This window comes from Canis lupus, chromosome 37, assembly GCF_003254725.2.
Source record: "Canis lupus dingo isolate Sandy chromosome 37, ASM325472v2, whole genome shotgun sequence".
Lineage (NCBI taxonomy): Eukaryota > Metazoa > Chordata > Mammalia > Carnivora > Canidae > Canis > Canis lupus.
In genome coordinates this window covers 1838525-1858405 of record NC_064279.1, presented here as the reverse complement: position 1 = coordinate 1858405, position 19881 = coordinate 1838525, and the positions used below count along the sequence as shown (strand labels likewise).

The following is a 19881-nucleotide window of genomic DNA, read 5'->3' as shown; positions in this document are numbered from 1 at the left end:
CCGCCGGGAGGGCCATGCAGGGTGCGGGGCTGGGCCCGGAGCGGTGGCTTCCCGCGGTGCAGGAGCTCGTGTCCCCAGACGCGGCCTCGAGGTCCCCGAGTGTGCGTGTGCGTGTGCTCAGCCCCCGGCCTCCCAAGCAGACCCCACGGCCCCCGCGGCCCCCGAGGTGGGACAGGCTGCAGCCCGGCAGACGCCCGCCCTCGAGGGTCGGAACACGAGTGGTTCGCCGGCCCCAACAGACCATCGATGCCCCTACGGCTCCAGCATGTCCCGGGTCCCGCACCCTCGGCGGTGGCCGCGGCGGCTCAGCGGCGTCTCGGTGTCCCCGGCCCGGCCGCGGTCTGCAGCCCCCGCACACCCCTCCCGGTCGGAGGGGACGACCTGCCCCCAGCTCCCGGGGGCCGCGCCCGCGCTCGCAGCCAAGCCAGGCCGGCGGCTCGGGGTCCGGACGAGCAGCTGGGCCACCGGGATGGAAATGGGGGTTTTTTCAAAAGTGTCACAGAACTACATTCACATACGTGTTTTGGTCACCAAACGTCTTAAACAGATTCCCTGATGAAGTCTCATCAGAATCGGCCTATGCCACGGAGTCCGGTCACGAAGCTCGGGTGATGGGAGACCAACACACGGGACCCCAAGAGCGTACAGTTGTTCAGTCGCTCACACTAAATCTACAGCAGAAGTCCTGAAATCGCACTCTTTCGCTTCTAAAGCACGGCCTTGACCCACCTGGACGGACCGTGCGACAGAACTTGCTCTATGAATGCCTTAAGCGAATCGTACAAATCGAAAGTTCACAAAACACACAAAAATCAAAGGTGGGGACCGCACAGCTAAGCTAGCGTTGGTAACTATGGCTCTTACGTCAAACTACACAGCGCACGAGGTAAATACTGCTCACATTGTGGAGGGAGATTGTTTTATTTCTATTTGTTTCCCCAAAGAGGTCAGATTCGTCCTGCGTGTACGATGAAGAGGGCTCCAGCCACACCGAGATGACAGGTGGTGAGACAGACGTCGCTGCCGGGTAGGAACGCACGTGTGCTCCGCGATCATTTTCCACGGCTGAGCAGGTGAGCGGCTGGTCCTCGGGGCCTGGGGCGGTTACAAGAGTCCGTCCAGGTTCTTGTGGACCGTCTGATTTTCCTTCCCGTCGTCGGCATCCCCCTGGGGCGTGTACTGCACTTGGTACTCCTGGAGGATCTTAAACACGTCGTGGTGCCCGAAGTGCAGCGCCTCATCCATGGGAGTGTTGTTCCACCTGAAACGACAAGCACAACCCGGCCCGGCCGTGAGCGGAGATGCTCACGCGGGTTTCGGGGCCTTTCAGACTCAGCCGTTTTAGCGACGTCACGAGTAAACACTGAGATACAGAAAGGGGTTCCGCGCCCAAAACGTGGTCTTCTGGGCAGGGACAGGCCCTTGTCCACAAGGGCCTTGCTCGCGTGTCCCGTGCTTACTACGGAGGGGCGTCCTGGCGTGGACGGCTACAGCGGGCCCCTCGGATTCCCAAACTGTAACTTCGTGAAAAGCCCACAGGATCCCCCCCAAGTAAAGCATTCGAGGAAGAGTCACCCGTCGCCCCGTCCTGTGGGAGTCACGACAGCTCAGAGGTCTGGAAGGGACGGTGACCTCGGGGGGGCCCCACGCCCCGGAGGGATGGACACAGTCCTCTTGGGTAAGGACGGGAACCCAGGGGCCCCCGCGCCTCGGGCAGGAACGGCGCTTTCCCCATCGCCCGTGTCGTGGGGCGCACCCCGCGGCGGCCGGTGACGAGTGGACAGCGGACGGGGCACGGCCGGCCACGGCACGAGGCGAGGACGCGCAGGGCGGGGCGCGGGGCCCCCAGGCTGGTGGGTGTCCTCCGCCCGCAGCCGCCGGGTGCCGGCCCCACCTCCCGCCGCCCCGACTGTCCTTCCACCTCTTGCCTCCTCCGTGGGGTCACGGGGTGGAGCCGAAAGGCTCCTCAAGTGGCCTCGACATCTTGGGGTAGGATCCGGTAATCGTCCTTCTTTACGTCAGGCAAGTAACACTTTACAGGCGTGTGTCCGAAAGCCGCTCCCTTTCCACACTGGCCTCCCGGGCTGGGGAGTCGGTGGCCCGGGGACCGGGGACGGGGAGGGGGGCTCTCGGGCGCCGCAGCACAGACTTAGCTCCGTCTTAGCGAGCGAGCGAGTGTTCACGGCGGGGCCCCCAACCCCCTTCCTCCGTGAACCGACACACACTCCCCACACCACCCAGGCCTGTCCTGCAACTGGAGGCGACACCGATCCCACGGGGCAGAGTGGCCTTGGCTGCGCGGTCACCAGGGTCGTCCAGCGGACGCCCGCCTGCCCCCGCCTGCCCCCGGCACTGGCACTCCCAGGCCCCTGGAGGCCGGAGTCCTGCAAAAAGAGAACAAAGGCCTAAACCTTTCAACCTTCAAATATGAAGGATAAAACAGAAAAGCACCGTGAAGGTTCCCAGCACGTGTGTCCTCCGCTGGCATCACAGACCCGCGGCCCAAGGCCGGGGCTGAGGGCTCTTGACTTACTCTAGGAAGCGCAGCGGTGACAGGACACCTGCGGGGACGGGGACGGGGACGTCTCAGGCCTGAGGCTTTACAGTCTGGCCTGTGCGGGTCACGGGAGGGGGCAATAAGCAGAGCGCCCCAGCCCCACGGCCCTGCTAGCACGTCTCGTGACTTCTCTGCATTTCTTGCAAGCCGCGAACTAAGAAAACCCAAACTTCTAATTAAAGAAAAAACAGTGAAACGAAGATTGAATAGTGAGGAGCTGATCTGCTCGGCGCAGACTTCCTGACATGTCCTCCCGTGTCCAGTCCCACCTCCTGGTCCTGCCTGTGAACCTCTGGCGAGCCTGTCCTCCCCCTCCCCTCCTCCCCCTCCCCTCCTCCTCCCCTTCTCCATCCTCCCCCTCCTCCTCCCCCCTCCTCCTCCCCCTCCTCCCCCTCCCCTCCTCCCCCCTTCTCCTCCCCCTCCCCCTCCTCTGGCTAGCCTCTTCTCCTCCTTTCCTCCCCCTCCCCTCCTCCCCCTCCCCTCCTCCTCCCCTTCTCCATCCTCCCCCTCCCCCTCCTCTGGCGAGCCTCTCCTCCTCCCCTTTCCTCCTCCTCCCCCTCCTCCTCCTCCCCCCTTCTCCTCCCCCTCCCCCTCCTCTGGCAAGCCTCTCCTCCTCCTTTCCTCCCCCTCCCCTCCTCCTCCCCCCTCCATCCTCCCCCTCCTCCTCCCCCCTTCTCCTCCCCCTCCCCCTCCTCTGGCGAGCCTCTCCTCCTCCCCTTTCCTCCTCCTTCCCCTCCTCCTCCTCCCCCCTCTCCATCCTCCCACTCCTCCTCCCCTCTTCCTCCTCTTCTCCCTCCTCTGGCAAGCCTCTCCCCCTTCTCCCTGTCCTCTGCCTCCTCCCCTCCCCCTCCACCTCATGCTCCACACCAGCTCCCTCCCGTGCATGCCGCACGGTGCCCGGGCACAATGGACTCAGGTGCAGCTGCCCCCGGGCCCCCCCCCCGACGCCCCCCCAGGATATCCACTTTAGAGCAGGTTGGCCTGGGGCTGGAGGGGGAGATGGGTGCCGGGCCGGTACCTCCCAGCGCCGGGCGCCCTCCTGTGCCCTCAGGGCCCAGCGCAGTGGTTGGAGGCCGGCCCCGTGGGGCCCCGAGGACGGGCAGCAGCTTCGAGAGCACCTGGCCCACGGCCGTCCGCGTCCTGCGACGGGGGTCTTCTCGCTCCTCTAGGGTCTGTCCCGGGAGGTTAAGGCCCCGCCAGGACCAGGTGCCTGGTTCTTCCCCAGCACAGAGCCTGGCTTCCCTCGTGCCGGGGGGCCCACCCTTAGCCCGGCGGTGCCGCGGAGCGGGGCCTCGGGGGGCACAGGGTGGGGGCGGGGGGCCCTGCCCGCGGCCTCTGGGCGCCATGGAGGCTGCAGAGGGTCCCCACACGGCGGCTCAGCCCGGGACAGCGGAGCCCCGAGCTGCGGGCCCGCGTCGGCTGGCGGCGTCCTCACCTGTCCTTGGGGAACGGGTTCACCTTGCACGCTTCCAGCAGGAATTTGACGACTTCGACGTGACCTGTACCCAAAACAACACAAGCAGACGCCAGCACTTAGTATAAAGCTGAGGTTCCGTCTGGAAAATAAAAAAAAACAGAAAAGCAAAGCAAGCGGCCGGGGTGGCGGCTTACCCTCTGCGGCCGCGACGTGCAGCGCCGTCCTCGAGTCGTAGTCCCGCTGCTCCATGTCCATGGCCGACAGAGCGAACCTGAAAGTGGGGGCGGCGGCCCTTCAGCCCCGCGTGGCCCCGTCCCCGTGGGCTCGGCCGCCCCTGCTCAGGGCCCCGCGACAGCGCGCCTCGGCCGGACCAGGACCCGGGCTCTGGGCACGTCTGTCACCGGCCGTGTGCAGACGGACGCCAGGCCCTGCATCCCGGCAACGCTGAGGCCCGTGGGATGGGAGGTGTGGGCGCGTGTGGGTGTGTGCAGGTGCACGTGCGTGTGCAGGTGCGCGTGCAGGTGCGTGCGGGTGTGTACAGGTGTGCGTGCAGGTGTGCAGGTGTGTGCAGGTGCACGTGCAGGTGCCTTGTGCATGTCACTAAGAGCCACCCCCAGGGACGGGGCATCGGCTCCTTCCCACGCGGCTGCGGCCGCGCCCCACGGGCAGCCCAGGGTGAGGGCGCAGCCTGCATGGCCCTTCTCCCTGCGCCGAGCGAGGAGCCCGGTCGCCCCCCACCCCCCGGCCTGAGGGGACCGCACTCCCCTCTAAGGACACACGAGCCGGATGGTGGCCGCTGCCCATGGGGGAGCAGACGTCTGGGCGCTCCGGGGGCTGCTCAGGAGGCCTGCGGCACTGGCGGGGGGCTCCCCGGGGATCCGGGCCATCTCCACTAGACACGGAGGGGAGCCTCGAGCCGTGACAGACGGCCGCCGCCGGTGACCCCCCACCCCGAGGGCCGCAGGCCACGCACCACGCCACGCGCCACCACGTCCACGTACCTTCGCAGTGCAGACACGTCCCCGGTGTACGCGGCAAACAAAAGGTTTATCACTGACTTCACCTGTGAAGACAACAGAGTTCAGGAGGCCACAACCCGGGGACAGAAGCGTGTCACTCGCCGCGACGCCCGTGCGCGGACACCTCCGCTGGGCCACACGCAGGAGCTCCCGCAAGCACCTCCCCAAACCAAAGCACACACATGACGGTCGCGAAGCAGGTCGGGGGAGAAAGTCCACCAGTCGAGGTGCGCTGCGTGGAGGAGACCGTGCACTGACGTGGCACAGGCGGGACACTCGGGACCTGGGCAGCCGTCGGGGCCAGGGACGATCCTCGGGAACCTTCCTTAAACCCAGCCTCAGTGCCGTGCGGGGACTCGCGCCCTCACAAGCCTCACACCACATCCTGCTGACAACTAAACCATGTCACGGGGCCTCCCCCGGCCAGCGACCGCTGCCTCCCCGGCCCCGGCGTCGGGGGCCCTCGGAGACCAAGCTCAGTGCTAACCCCTCAGCTCCAGGACGGTGCTCCCTCAGAACGACCGGCTCCAGGCCAAGGCCCGGGGGGGCCAATGCCCAGGTGGACAAGGCCTGGTGGCCAAGGTCCGGTGGCCAAGGCCCAGTGGGCCAAGGTCCAGGTGGCCAAGACCCGGTGGCCAAGGTCCAGGTGGCCAATGCCCAGTGGCCAAGACCTGGTAGCCAAGGCCTGGAGGAAGCCAAGGCCCAGTGGGCCAACGTCCAGGTGGCCAAGACCCCAGTGGTCAAGGCCCGGTGGCCAAGGCCCAAGTGGCCAAGGTCCGGGTGGCCAAGGCCCCGGTGGCCGAGGCCCAGTGGCCAAGGTCCAGGTGGCCAAGACCCAGGGGTCAAGGCCCGGGGGCCAAGGTCCGGGTGGCCAAGGCCCAGTGGGCCAAGGTCTGGGTGGTCAAGGTCCAGGTGGCCACGGCCCGGGTGGTCAGGGTCGGGGTGAGGACGCTGGGCCGTCCTCGAAGGGACCTTGTCCGCTCAAAGCTGCGCCAACCCTCCGGACGTGAAGTCCCTGCTAACGAGCGCCCCGCTCCGAGACTTCAAGGCGTGTCTGCTCTTGACGGGTGTCCTTCCGATGAGCAAGAGGGCTTGTGGTCCTGAGAGGTCCTGAGAGGTCCTGAGAGGTCCTGAGACCGCGGCCTGCTTTCACGCACCGTGTCCAGCCAGTTTCCGGGAAGCTCCTGAAAGTGCGGTGTTCACATCTCATCAGGTCCCACCCTGACCTCGGACCCTCTGCAGGCACAGGGGTGATCCAGCCGAGTGGGCCTCGATGGCAGCAAGCAGGACTCGGGCGGAGGGAAGGTTCGTGGCCGGCGGCTCGCCTCCCTTTTATTATTTCTTCAGAGTCTTTATTCGTCCGTTCACGAGAGATGCCGCAGAGGGAGAAGCAGGCTCCGTGCGGGGGCCCGAGGCAGGACTCGATCCCGGGACCCGGGTCACGCCCCGAGCCCCCCCAAGGCCCTGGCTGTCCTGGGACATCAAACTGAAGGAGCCGCTGCCGGGACTCTTGGGCCAGCAACACGATGGAGGCCCGGCGTCGGGCGTGTGCGTCCCGTCGGGGTTGGCGCGCTGCACGGCCTCCCAGGGCCCCGGGACCCCCCGCCCTGCGCCCCCCGCACCCCCAGCCGAGGGCAGCTCCGTGGAACCAGCCGGTGCTCCAAGGGGCTACGGAAGCGTCTCCCCTCCGGTTCCCGCGCCGGTCCGGTGCATCTCAGGGAAAAGTGGTCTCCCGGGAAGTGTCACCGGCGACTCTGACGGGCTCTCCTGGGTGTGAGGCGTCCCAAGGGCCCTTCGCCTTCTCCAGCTGGACCCTGGGACCCCCGAGCACCCGCGCCCTCGGGTCCCCAGGGCCTCCTGCCCCCGCCACGTCCCCACCAGTTCGGGCCTGCGCCCCGGCCCCGCACCCCACTCCCCAGCTCCCCGCTTCCACTGCTGAGGCCACTTCTTACCTATTCCCTTAGACCCGCGTCCTCCCCGTTGCCTAACCGGCCCTCGGCCTTGCTGGGGGTCTCCAGCACCTTCGCCCTCTCCCTCCCCCGCTGGTCCCCTCACTTCTGCCGTCCTGGGACACAGCTTCGCCCAGCACCCCATGGCCCCTCTCCGGGCGCGTCTCCGCAGTCAGCCCCTCTAGCTCCCTGCACGCCTCCCCCCGACCCCGTCACCCTCCTCTGGCCCAGCGGCCCCCCAAAGCCCTCCCTGGAGGACCATCCAAGCCCGGAAGCCCGGCCTCCCCAGGGACCTGGCCCCCGCATCCCTGAGCCTGCGCTGCAGTCCTCCCCGCTTCCCTCTGCGGAGGTGCTCCCAAGGCACCCCCTCCCTGCGCAGCTCGGCTCTCCTGTGAGGCCTCACGCGCCCCTCGCCCCACGGACCGCCCAGCCCACAGTCTGAACCTGCATCTTGTCCCTGAGCTTGGACCCAACAGCTCCGCCTGCTTGTCACGCGGTGTCTCTGCCGCTGCCGCCACCTACTTGCCGCCGCCCCAGAGCGCTCCCCGGGCACCCCGACTCACACGGAGTGCAGCTGCATCTCCCGCCCCCAGCCAGCAGCTGCCCCCAGGCTCCTCATTTGGGGGTGACGGCTCAGTCCACCCGATCGCTCAGGGACCATCAGGGCCCCGCCGAGCCCCCCAGGCCGCCGGAGCGGGTTTCCCAGCCTGTGCTCCTCTCCCCCCGCGGCGCCCAGCACCCACGTCCACCTGGTGGGACAAGGGGGCCTTCTTCAGACAAACGCGCCGAAGGTTTGCTCCTGCGAAGGCAGAGCTGGGAACCGGCCTTTTCCCTGATCACGCAAACCCACCAGGTAGGCCCCGGCGACGTGCCTTGCTGCCGTTTCCCACAACCCACGGCCAGCTCGTCAACACGCCTGCTCTGCCTGCGGGTGCGCGTGGAACCCCCCGCCATGCCCCCCCACCTGCAGGACTGCCCGGCCCCCTAACTCCTCATTCCTCAGCCCTCTGCTGCCACCGGGGAGGCTTTCTCCTGAAAACCCAGACCACGGCACCCCCAGGGGCTTCCCTCCCGTGGACGTCAGGGCGCCGACTGCCCTGCTCCCCAGCTGCGCTGCGCACCTGCTTCCCTACCGCTCGGCCCGCCAGTCTCCTCCAGCCAGGTGGGCCCCTGGGGGTCCTCGGGGCTCCCCTTCTCCCCGAGCGCTGCTGCCCGGCACGCTCTCCCCCCGACGCAGGATGCCCGCCTCACCTCGTCCAGGTCTCTATTACATGTCATCTCAGGTCCTTCGATACCACCCTCTTTCTCATCATCCCTTAGCCCTTAACTTGCTTTTTCTCTTCAGAGCGTGTATCATTATCTGACACCATATATACATGTATTTCATTAATTTCACATCATATATCTATATGTGTGTGTGTATATATAAATCTTTGTTATATATATATCTTCAGATTGGTTTCTCGTCCCCTTCCCCCATTAACTGTGCGCTCCACGTGGGGCAGAGACCGTATCTTTGCCCCAGGGCCTACCACACAGAACAGGTGCTCATTAAACACGCGTGGACGCCAATCAACACATCGTACACCTTGGACTTACACAAGGCTCTACACCAATTACACCATAATTAAAAGAATGTGTTTACAGACGAATCCATATTCTCTCCCAAAGCATCAAATATTCAAATTGTTGCCACCACCTGGGGCATTACATTTTCATCCTTATTAGTTTTTCTACCTCCTTTGACTTTTACTTCAAAGATCACTACCAGAAAAAAAAAAAAAAAAAAAAAAAAAAGATCACTACCAGATCGGTTGTCTTCCTCCCCGCTGCCTCTGCTTCTGGTCCTTCCACCTGCCGCAACTTTCCCACATATTTCTGCTCATCTTCTCAAAATACGGCTCTGATCATTAAAGGTTTGTCAGCGTGGGAGGGTCAAAAATCCCCAAGTCATTCCCGATAAAATTTAAGTCCTTTATGCCTGCATTCAAGATTCTTCGCTCTGGCTCCCTCCTTGCTTTTCTCTCTCTCAACCCCAAACAGAGCAAAACTGGCCTTAGTTACTGCTCGCTTGTATCCTTGTGTCTGTGCTCCTGTTTCTCCTTTTGGGAACATCTAGATTCCTAGTCAGACCCTTCCATTCCCTCGAGGGCTAGCCAGAGAGCCTGGGAAAGCCCCTTGGCGGCTGCCACACCTCCTCCCACCCCATCCAACACTCATCATCTGGGTCACTGGCTGCCAGGTGTCTGCACAGTGTCTGTGACAGCAGGTGCCGGGGGTCCTCACCCAGACACGGCTCCCACTATCCCCCAAGTGTACCCTTGCTCCTACTGAGCCACACGACATCCTTGTTACTGGCCGACAGCCGCCTTCCCCCACCGGCTTCCACTGCGGCGCTATTCCCAGCCCTCCTCCAGGAGCTCTACTCCGGTCTCTTCAATCACAAGCCCCCTCTTCCTCCTGTTTGCCGAGGACACCATCAATCACACTCGGTAGGTTTACGTATGTATCCTATCTCCTCTACTACTCAAGAGAAATCCAGAATTCCGACATGGGTACCATTAATATGTTAACCACCCATAGTTCTTATTCTTTATGGTCTAGGAGTCCTTCCGAGCAATAACTCGATGTATTTCTGTGACTGCGTGCATGAACGACAGCCCCTTTTTTAAAATTTTGAATTTAGACCGAGCTAGTTTGAAGAGATTCTTTAAAAATATGTTGTGTCACTTAATTATTCAATATTTCCAAAGTTCTAAAGCTCCTTATTAAATAAGTCCCAGGACAGGCTGATTTTAAGAATAGAACCAGTTCACTGAGAGCATAAAAGTACTTTATTCACAAGCACGTTTCAGCTCAGAGAAATCCAGAAAACTATAATGTACAAAGGCTTTGTGAGGGCAGCCCCGGTGGCTCAGCGGTTTGGTGCCGCCTTCAGCCCAGGGCGTGATCCTGGAGATCCCAGATCAAGTCCCACATCGGGCTCCTTGCATGGAGCCTGCTACTCCCTCTGCCTCTCTCTCTCTCTCTCTCTCTGTGTCTTTCATAAATAAATAAAATCCCTTAAAAAAAAAGGTTTTGTGATGTATCAGGGGGAAAATACACTAGCTTGCCTTAAAAAAATTTATTAAAGGGTAGCATGGAAGCTTAGTACTCTTCCCATGAGAACAAAAGGCTAGCTGCAGGGCTCAATTTGGTCCCAATCACAGATCAAGAAAAGGAGCCTGGTCACACAGCGAGTGCCACTTACTTCTGGACAGAAAAATGCCAGGAGGCAGCACAGACACTGGCACCATTGAAAATGAAAACCACATTTATCTCCAGCAAATAGCCACCTGTAGTTTTAAGGCTGGCATAAATCACGGAACAAGCCATGGGTAGAACGCCAAGAAAGAAAAATGCAACAGCTTTTAACAGTTTTGAGACCGCGGATGGAAGGAACATGACTTCATTTGCGGACAGTCCACTTCCTGGTCTTGGTTAAAAGGGTCCCGCAAATCTTGCCAGCTGCACTGGCACAGTCTCGGGAATGAGGAGCATCGTGAACCAAACTGGAGGAGAGGACTCGTGCCAACAGGTACCCAACCCTTGCAAAGAATGGGGGAGGGGGGTGCCAGCCCTGGAGGAAGGCTCGGCCCCCTGCCTCCCTAATGGATACTTGCGTTAAGCTACTTTCTAAAATGCCATCAAGAAGGCCAGTGGATGGGCACGGAGGAGGGCACTTGATGGGATGAGCACTGGGTGTTGTACTATACATTGGCAAGTTGAATTTAAAGAACAGAGCAAAAAAAAAAAAATAAAGAACAGAGCAAAAAGAATAAGGTGGCAGCGGCAGCCAGTGTAGGAAACAGTTAACAGTAATTGTCGAGACACAAGCAGGGGTCTGCTTCGAGGACGCTCCTCAGTACAAAGTGGCAGAGCTTCCGCAGGTCAACAGGAGCCCACGTACACGAAGGGCCCCAGGGTCTAATGTATGCCTCTCCACAGTAAAGAGAAGCTTCACTTGGGCAGGTAGCCACTACATATCTATAAATTAAAGGTTAACCAGTTTTCCCTTTATACTGCACGTTTTCTAGTACTACTACATTTTCCTTATCAAATCTGTGTTGGAACCTGTCAGAACCAGACAACCTTATCTTCGTTTATTTATACGAAGTCATGACAACAGTAGGACAAAAATGCTACAGTTCACAGGAGTTCATTTAGCACTAGCATGCTTGGCATATCAAAACTATACTTTTTTTCCCCCAAAAAAAACAGCTAGAAGTAGCTGGAGATGATCTTTCAATTTTACAATTCTAAAACAAGGTATTCCTAACTCTCCAATCCTATCATTTTATTCATTTTAAGCCTGGTTAGAAGTTGAGTTGTGTGACTTTTGTCTCCTCCTCCCCAATGTCTTAATTCTCTACAAAGCAGCAGTTAGAATTATGTAAGATCTCTTTGCATTTCTATGGTGAACCACCTTGAAAAAAATCAGCATTTTAAAAAGTTGCAATTGTTTTTAAACACTTCTGACACAGGCTGGTTGTAAGATAAAATTATAGGTATATTTTATTTATTACTACCACTGGCGTGGAGGACCTTGGCTCAAGGTCATATGGCAAATGAATTAGTAATGTAGCTGGGCTGCATTCTTAATTCCTACAACCAGACCGTGGTGATGTGAGCCCTTAACAGAGCTCAAACTGTTACCCAAAGGACAGAAGGAAACCAAAGGATTAAATAGCAATTTAGCTCTGATCCATAAAGGTCCTTTGCTAAATATCAGAAGGAAGGAGGGCGGTTTGGAAGGGATGGGTCAGAGACGAGAGACGAAGAGGGAGGAAGGAAAGGAGGACCGATTCATTAGCTTTACTCCAAGTATTTTACTTCCAACTCTGTTAGCAACTGCACCACAGTGGTTACCCTCGTTTTTCATCATTAATTTCTGTCTTCATACAAAAACTAATGCAGCCCTTTTGGAAAGGCTTTAATGAAGAAAAAGGAGGTGACTGAAAAACCATCCTTCCGTTCCTACCACTTCCAGCTTGACGTAAGCTGCTCTCTCATTTCCAACTCACTACAGTATCTGTTGCCATGGAACAGATACTCTTCTTCATCTGTTAAATAAACCATCATCATTCCAGATCCAATTTTGTTTTAAAAACTTCACGCCAACTTGGCCTTGTAGAGACTTTAAGTGAAAGTAAGTTTTTAGCCTTCTTTCATAAATAATTTTCTTAAGGTCGGATTAAGAAATACAAACCTCTTATAGTATAGCTGAAGACAAATTTTAAGTTGTCAGCAAATGTAAATTAATCTCTTACCAACAAGGGTGGAAATATAAGCCTGAGCAATGTGTATGTGACCAAAGATATTTCCTTTCCCTTTTTAATATTCATACAAATATTTAATACGAGCTTATTTAATATCATACGGACATGTAAAACAAAACCACAGTACTTTCATAATTAGAAAGTTGAAGAGGAGTATGAGGCTATAGGCTACTAATGTCTCCCACTGACATTTAAACACAATTATTAATCTACTATATATAGACGAAATTAATCCAAACTGACATGACCAGAGGATTAGAGAAAATCCTTTAAGGAAGTAACAGTTCAGCAATTTCATGACATTTCCAAATTTTTACATGAACGCAGGAGGTTCTCCTACAGACATTTTAATAGAGAGGAATAAATTGACAGTAAAATTTACTCTAAAGAAGAGCATAGAAATTACACTTACAAAATACAGCCTCTAAATGGCAGCTCCAAATAACTGCATTCTGCTTCATTAATGAATAAACTCTCCTACGCACACCATTTTCAACATTTCTCAATGAACAGATTAACCTTAAATAATTCTACTTATTCTTAAATAAGAACTCATGATTGTATCAAAGAAATAAGAACTCATGATTGTATCATGACCCACGAAGACAAAAATTCAGATTATACATTATTTAGGGAAAAAACAGCTAATAGGAAGTACCTACTCTCTCTGGACTGAGCTTTAAGTGCTTTCAACAGGACTATCTGCTATTATTCAAGAGAGAGAATGAAGGGTAATGCATTCAAATTAACTTGTGCAGAGTAATCATGCTGGTGAGCGGCACAGTGGGAGCTCATCCCGGCCTGACTGGGGCTCTGGTCAGTGCTCCCAACTACTAGGCTCTATCTACAGGGCCAGGAGATTCCCTAACAAAACCCATTAGCGACCCTCCTTTTAGGTCCAAGCATAGAAGGAGCTAGCGGTGTAGCTCTGTGTGGCAATGACAAACGGCATCCTAATGAACAAGTCAGCCACAAACAGAGGAGGAAACTTGAAACGAGCAAGGGAGAAGGCAGTTACTTCTCTGAAGAACAGAAGTGCATTTTCCATGTGGCAAACCTAGGAGTATTTATATGACACAGACAGCTATCAAAGGCTCATATTCATGGTCTTCTCCGCTCTCTTTCTTTTATACAAATATTCGTGAAACACCATAAAGAGCAGTTAACATTACATCAGGGTGCTCAGATAGAGAGGACAAGGTGCCACACTTCCGGCAGGGGCAAGTACCATGTTCATTTACAATGATGATTAACTAAAAAGACAAGTAGGTAAAACCCCAAAGAGTCAAAGAAACTAAAAGCAAAGAATAAGAAAGAGAAGAAACCGGTCACCAAATTCTTATACACGATACTTTAAACAAAAACCAAAGAATGAACAAATAAACAAACAAACAAGCCAGGATCGGAGCAAACAGAATCAAAAGATTCTTGCTGTCTGGTAGAAATAAAAAATATATACACGAGGTCCCTGAAAAGAGGTGGGCTTCTCTTCCTGCCAAGAAACAAAACAAAGATTCGGCAGCAGTAGAGGCAGAATTAGGTCAATTTAAAGGACCACTCTCCCCTTTGCATGCCCTAAACGTTGTTGCAACAAAGCAAGGCACAGGGACGCGGACAGTCTAGTTATTCCAACCACAGTACACTCTTACTGCTTTGGTTTTAGAAACTTCTCATCTCCAGAGAGCCATGCTTCATTCTCTACATTTGTTAATGTTAATTTTACAATTCTACTACGGATTGTCCGACAGGCTGGCTCTACGGCAGCACCCGAAACAGGCCCAGTGCTGTGCACTTTTCAAAGCACTTTCCTAGACACTGTGATATCAAACAGGTTCCTCCAGCACGTATCACAGGAGGCTGCTAGAGAATAGGATATTTTTAAGACCTTTAAACATAATGCACTGTAACACTATACGAAAAAATCTGTACTAATAGCCACCCCCAATCCACCCCCGGCCAAAAAATCACTCCAGCACCATTCTCAGGGCCTTTATCAGGAGACCGCTTAGCATGTATCCATATTTTAACAGTTGTAATTCTTTTCAGCACTATTTTATGTGAAGCAAGGAAGATATGGCCGTGGCAAAGTAATACACACAACTCCCCTGTTCGTGTAATCTATCCTAGTTTAAAATTCTTTAAGCAGGGGATCCCTCGGTGGCTCAGCGGTTGAGCGCTGCCCTTCAGCCCAGGGCGTGATCCTGGAGACCTGTGATTGAGTCCCGCATCGGGCTCCCTGCATGCAGCCTGCTTCTCCCTCTGCCTCTCTCTCTCTTTCTCTCTCTCTCTCGTGAATATATAAATAAAATCTTAAAAAATAATAAAATAAAATATTCTTTAAGCAGAATCAAATTCTAAACAAAGAAAGCCTAAATGGATTTCAATCCAAAGTAGATTCCAAAGCCTGCTGTTAAAATCACTATCTGGCAAATGCTCTAAGATCCCTTGCCTGATCTTCTGCAGCTCCTGAACCTAAATTTGGAATGCAGACCTAGGGTAACGGGTGGAGGGAGGCGGGTGGCAACGGACAGATTAGCACCACTGCAAATCCAGTTATCAACCTCAGCTGTAGTCTGATAATGCTGCTCATTTTCTTCAGCTCTGCCCTGCTCTCCGAGAACACCCCTTCTTAGCTTCTACATGCCCTGAAACCAGGCTCCCTCCAACCCCAACTCATTCTCCCCAGAAAGCCTATTTTTTTGTTTTGTTTTGTTTTGTTTTTTTGAAAACCTCCTTTTATACTCTTCAGGAAAGTGGGAACCAACAGACAAATTTCAACTTCTCCCTCCAGGTCTGCAAACCTGCCTGCCTGCCTCTAGATGTCCTATTTTATGGGAAGAGACGCTTTTCCTCCCACCAAACCTAATCCTCCACTTGTGCTGAGAGCTCCGTTTCTTTCCAGAGACAGCGCTTTATCGGCCGTTTCCACTCTCCTGTATCTGTATCAGGTTCACCTTCTTAACTGGGTCTTTTCTACCAGCAGCCACACTCGCTCCACTCCAATAGTTCTCGGACTTTAGATCGCAAAGCCAAGGAAATTTTAACTGTGGGGAAGAGGTTACCAATACGGGCTGCCAATTTTTTTTATTTTCTGAGCACATACAATAAAAACCCTACCAACTTCTACTATCATTTACTAAAATAAAAGGGCACTTTCACACGAAAAGAAAATTAGAGATTATGTAAATAGACATCCCTCATCATACTTCACGCCTATCTGCTCTTTCCTTGAGTTCTACAAGGATATGCTGGATTTTCTCCTAATGGGACATTTTTCCCTAGTGGGAGACCTACTGTTCTAGCCTTTTATTACATTTTTTTAAGATTTTATTTATTTATTCATGAGACACAGAGAAAGAGAAGCAGAGACACAGGCAGAGGGAGAAGCGGGCTCCCTGCAGGGAGCCCGACATGGGACTCGATCCCGAGACCCCCGGGGTCATGCCCTGAGCCCCAAGGCAGATACTCAACCACTGAGCCACCCAGGTGCCCCCTATCCTACTTTTAAAATGGGAGTTCCTTAAGGTTCCTTCTCATTCTGCACTGTCTCCTGGAGCAATCTACATGGCTTGACAGTCTCAAATGTACTCTCCCACAGGGACCACTTTCTTAAGGTTTAGGCCTACATCTGATACCCCACATCGCTACTTGGGAATCTCACAAATATGCCAAATGGAAGTTAGTTTTCTCACACTGCCAAGTGCCTACCTATCACCTATTTCCTACCCCATTCATGCTAAGTGAATCTCTGCTAGTTAGGCACAGCAATGTGGCATCTAGAAATCCTTCCCTAGATCATCTTGTAGCTGCTGCCGTGGTCAGTACATGTCAGATGGGTTTCTAGGAAACTCGTCTGACTTAGGTATCCCTCCTCCTTTTCTTCTTCCACTTTGACCACACAAGTGAGGCTAAAGTGAACAGTTACCTTGCAACTGTAAGGGGACAGGCAGGAGGCCTAACGTCAACACACTAAGGGTGGCTGGAGCCTAAGTATATCTTATTGCTGGCACACTTCCTGGATTTTCTACCCCGACTTTTTTTTTTTTTTTTTTACGATAGTCACAGAGAGAGAGAGAGAGAGAGAGAGAGGGGGGGGGGCAGAGACACAGGCAGAGGGAGAAGCAGGCTCCATGCACCGGGAGCCCGACGTGGGATTCGATTCCGGGTCTCCAGGATCGTGCCCTGAGCCAAAGGCAGGCGCCAAACCGCTGTGCCACCCAGGGATCCCAACCCCGACTTGTTATATTAGAAAAATAACCCCATTCATCTAAGTCCCTATTAATGATCCTCTTGGTATCTATTTAGTCAAATATACCCTTTAATTGTTAAACAATCAAAATTAATTTCTCCCCGTACTCCCAAGGTTTGCTTCTCCGATGTTCTCCATCTTAGAAATGCAGCTCCATCTCCCCTATCACTTATACTAAAACCTGGTTGTCCACTTGACATCTCCTCCTTTTCACCCACCAAATGCTACCACTTGGTGCTGCCAACTGCATCTCCTGTATGCGTCTCCTGCTCACTTTTCTCATGTCTATTTTCCTATTCTAAGCCACTATCACGTCCCACCTGAGGCCCAGAACTTCGACTTTTGTCTGCCTCTGATCAATTGCCCACAAAGCAGGGTTTTAAAGACAAATCATGTCATTCCCCTTCTTAGAAGCCCTAAAGTTTCCCATTGCATTTTACATAGTCCAAAACTCTTAATGTGGTATGTAAGATCCTATGTAAATTATTTCCCAAACTGTGTTCAGGGGACTATCTGCAGCAGAAGCACCTGGGGTGCTTGTTTAAAAATGTAGATGCTTAAACCAATCTCTGAGGTTGTGCCCTAGGATTCTGTACCTTAAAGTTAGGACACAGTACCCTACATCATGTGATCTTGCCAATCTCCATTCACTTTGCCTCACTCTTCTATCATTTTTGCTTTCTTTCACTTTCACAAATGAGCTCCTTCTTGTCCCTCCAAGGCAGACTGTCCTATAATCCTCACCCGTCCTCTAACTCATGCAAAACTTAAGTATCACCTTTGAGGAAAAACCAACCATACCTATTCATCCAGACAAAATGAAGTCTTTTGCTATACCCTCTGCTGGCACTTTGTACTTTTCTATCATTTATTATATTTGTGTATTTCTTAAATAAAACATTAGAAGTTTTACTGAAGACCAGTGTGCATGTTCTTTAACTACACTGTACATTCATCTCATGAAGTCTATTGTATAGGTGTATAAAAAGTGCCATTTGCTATATACCGTCTCACCTCCTTAATAAGCTAAAAAGTTCTAGATCTAAAAAAAAAAAAAAAATCTAGATCTAAATGGGTCAGTTTGAACAAATCACTTATCACCATTTTAGCTATTTTATTAGTTATTCAAGACCTGCATCCCCTTCTAGGTTGCAAACATCAAGGGCTTGATCACTCATTCACTACCACACATCCTAAGCACTCTGCAGTATCTAACAAGTAACAGGAAAGAGACAAATAAATATTGGTTGAAGAAGTACTTAGTGAATGAACAATAGGATAATGCTAAAGCTAATTTTTATAAAATCTGAACTACTCCATCAATTTAAATTTACTAAATATCTTAAACTAATTGTGTGCTGCTTAAACAAAAACCTGTGAAATATGGAGAGACAACTAGTTCTTAGTAGGAAAAAAGCAAAAAAAAAAAAAAAAAAAAAAAAAGGAAAAGTTACACATCTGCACTTAAATAGCGGGATCTATTAGACATATTGGTAGGCGAGCTATATGTACTACCTGAAGTGAAGAGAAAAAAAACTCACACAAGAGGAAAATAAAATTCTTGGTATTATAAATGAAAAGCTGTTAACTAATTAAACTGGGGCTAATAATAATTAATTGGAGGCCTAGAAACCAGAACAATCCTGTTACTTTTCTTATAGCCACTTTAGTGGATGAGCAGCATCATATAAAGAAGGAACTATTTGACTACTCTTGTATCCTACTACATTATTATAAAAGCAATATTGGAGGAACAATTTAATTGGAAAATAGGTACGTTTACTACCAGCTTCCCTGAGTAAGGGCATTAGAATTAAGAAGAATTCATTTTTTAGATATAATTTAATAGCAGAATTGTGTTTCTTCATAGTCCAGTACACATGGCATGTTTCTGTGATTTTGTTTCTAACCTTATCATTAAAATAAATCACATATACAAGAACTACAAATGATGGTAGATGAAAATACAAACTGTTTTGTTTTTAATCACTGAATCATTCTAGTCTCAAAATACATTTTACCCTAAAAGTAAGTGAACGAAGAAAAATTCACTTTTGGATGTTAAGGTTCCAGATCATAGAATTCTTCTATGTAAGATTAATGAAAACCCCTACAACTGAGCTTTAAGAAAAGCTTTATGGAGTCACGGTTTACAAAAGTTTTAAAATTAAGGTTAGCTGACAGACATTTAAAGGAGACACACAAAAAGATTTAAAACGATTTAAAAATGAATCTTACAAGTTTTAAAGAGTTACAACAAACATCAGCTTTTAGTGCTAATATAGCAATTTATATTTAGTGCTGTAGAAATATACAATGAGGAAACTTTTTAAATAATGAAAAGCACTTATAAGAAAGCTAAATTAAAAAACGATTTCACTGTAGTATTTAGGGCTGATCTGTTATCTGCTGTGGTTAAGTAATATTGGACTTAACTTTCCCACTTACACAAACATTTTAGAATAAATGTGCTGTCTGCTGAAAGCCTCCCCCCGTCCCCGCCAATAATAACCTCCCATCACAAAAGTATCTTTGGAGATAGAAAGTTCTTCTCTATGAATGAAATAAATACATGCACATATGACGATCATAGGATACTGGGGACGTGTGATGGAGACATTGCCTGTATTACATACAATGAAAATTGAAATTATTACAGGATAACCTTGTTTGATATGAAATTCCCCTTTTTGTTCTAGCAAAGCACTCTGAAACTGTTATTGTCCTTACGTTCTCATGGAATATCCCAATTTTATTAACAAGGAGACAAAAGTTGCTCCACTTACATCTTGCAATGGGAAATAATATAGTCTATGGTCAAAACAATGAGCTCTGGAAGCAAAACTGTCTGGGTACAAATCCTAATGCTATAGATATAAAAGTTCTGTGACTTTAGGGAACTTACAAGATCTATACAGATCTATAGAGGTAATAATAGTTCCTACTTAGGCTTTAGAAGGATTAAAAAAATTCTCAAAGCACTGCACTGGTTAAAAGTCATGCTATTCAAGATTTGATGTTGTCAGGTTTTTGCTGGTGGTGTATTGGGCAGGTACAGTTGCTAGAGCAGACTGAAATTACTGATACTGAAAGCAAAAGGGGAAGTCTACAGAAAACTGCAGGATCTGAGCAAACAGATTATCTAAATTTTGGCCCACAATTTGGAGGACTCATCACTGTATATTCAGTCTTAATCGGTTAAACTTCTTGTGATAAGGGACTGAGACAGGAACTCTAGACTTCCAAGGTCTCTGGCAGCAGGTATAAATGAGACATCCTTTTTAAAATCACTGCCAATTTTAGGAACAAATGGTAACTTCAAGCCTGCGATTAAGACTGTTTACAGACTAACCATTACTGTCCTATGTTAAA

General features: G+C 51.9%; 1 protein-coding gene across 2 annotated transcripts in view; it reads right to left on the bottom strand.

The window, feature by feature from the left end:
- Positions 1-902: 902 nt before the first annotated feature.
- GLS (glutaminase) overlaps positions 903-19881 on the bottom strand; it is a 75120-nt gene continuing 56141 nt past the window's right edge. For both annotated transcript variants that reach the window (XM_025442019.2, XM_049106777.1), the window contains exons 15-18: positions 4976-5037; positions 4169-4245; positions 3993-4056; positions 903-1261 (exon numbers count right to left, since the gene is read on the bottom strand). In XM_025442019.2, coding sequence (XP_025297804.1) covers positions 1105-1261; positions 3993-4056; positions 4169-4245; positions 4976-5037 — 360 coding nt within the window. In that variant the 3' untranslated portion in view covers positions 903-1104. The remainder of the gene's footprint in view (positions 1262-3992; positions 4057-4168; positions 4246-4975; positions 5038-19881) is intronic.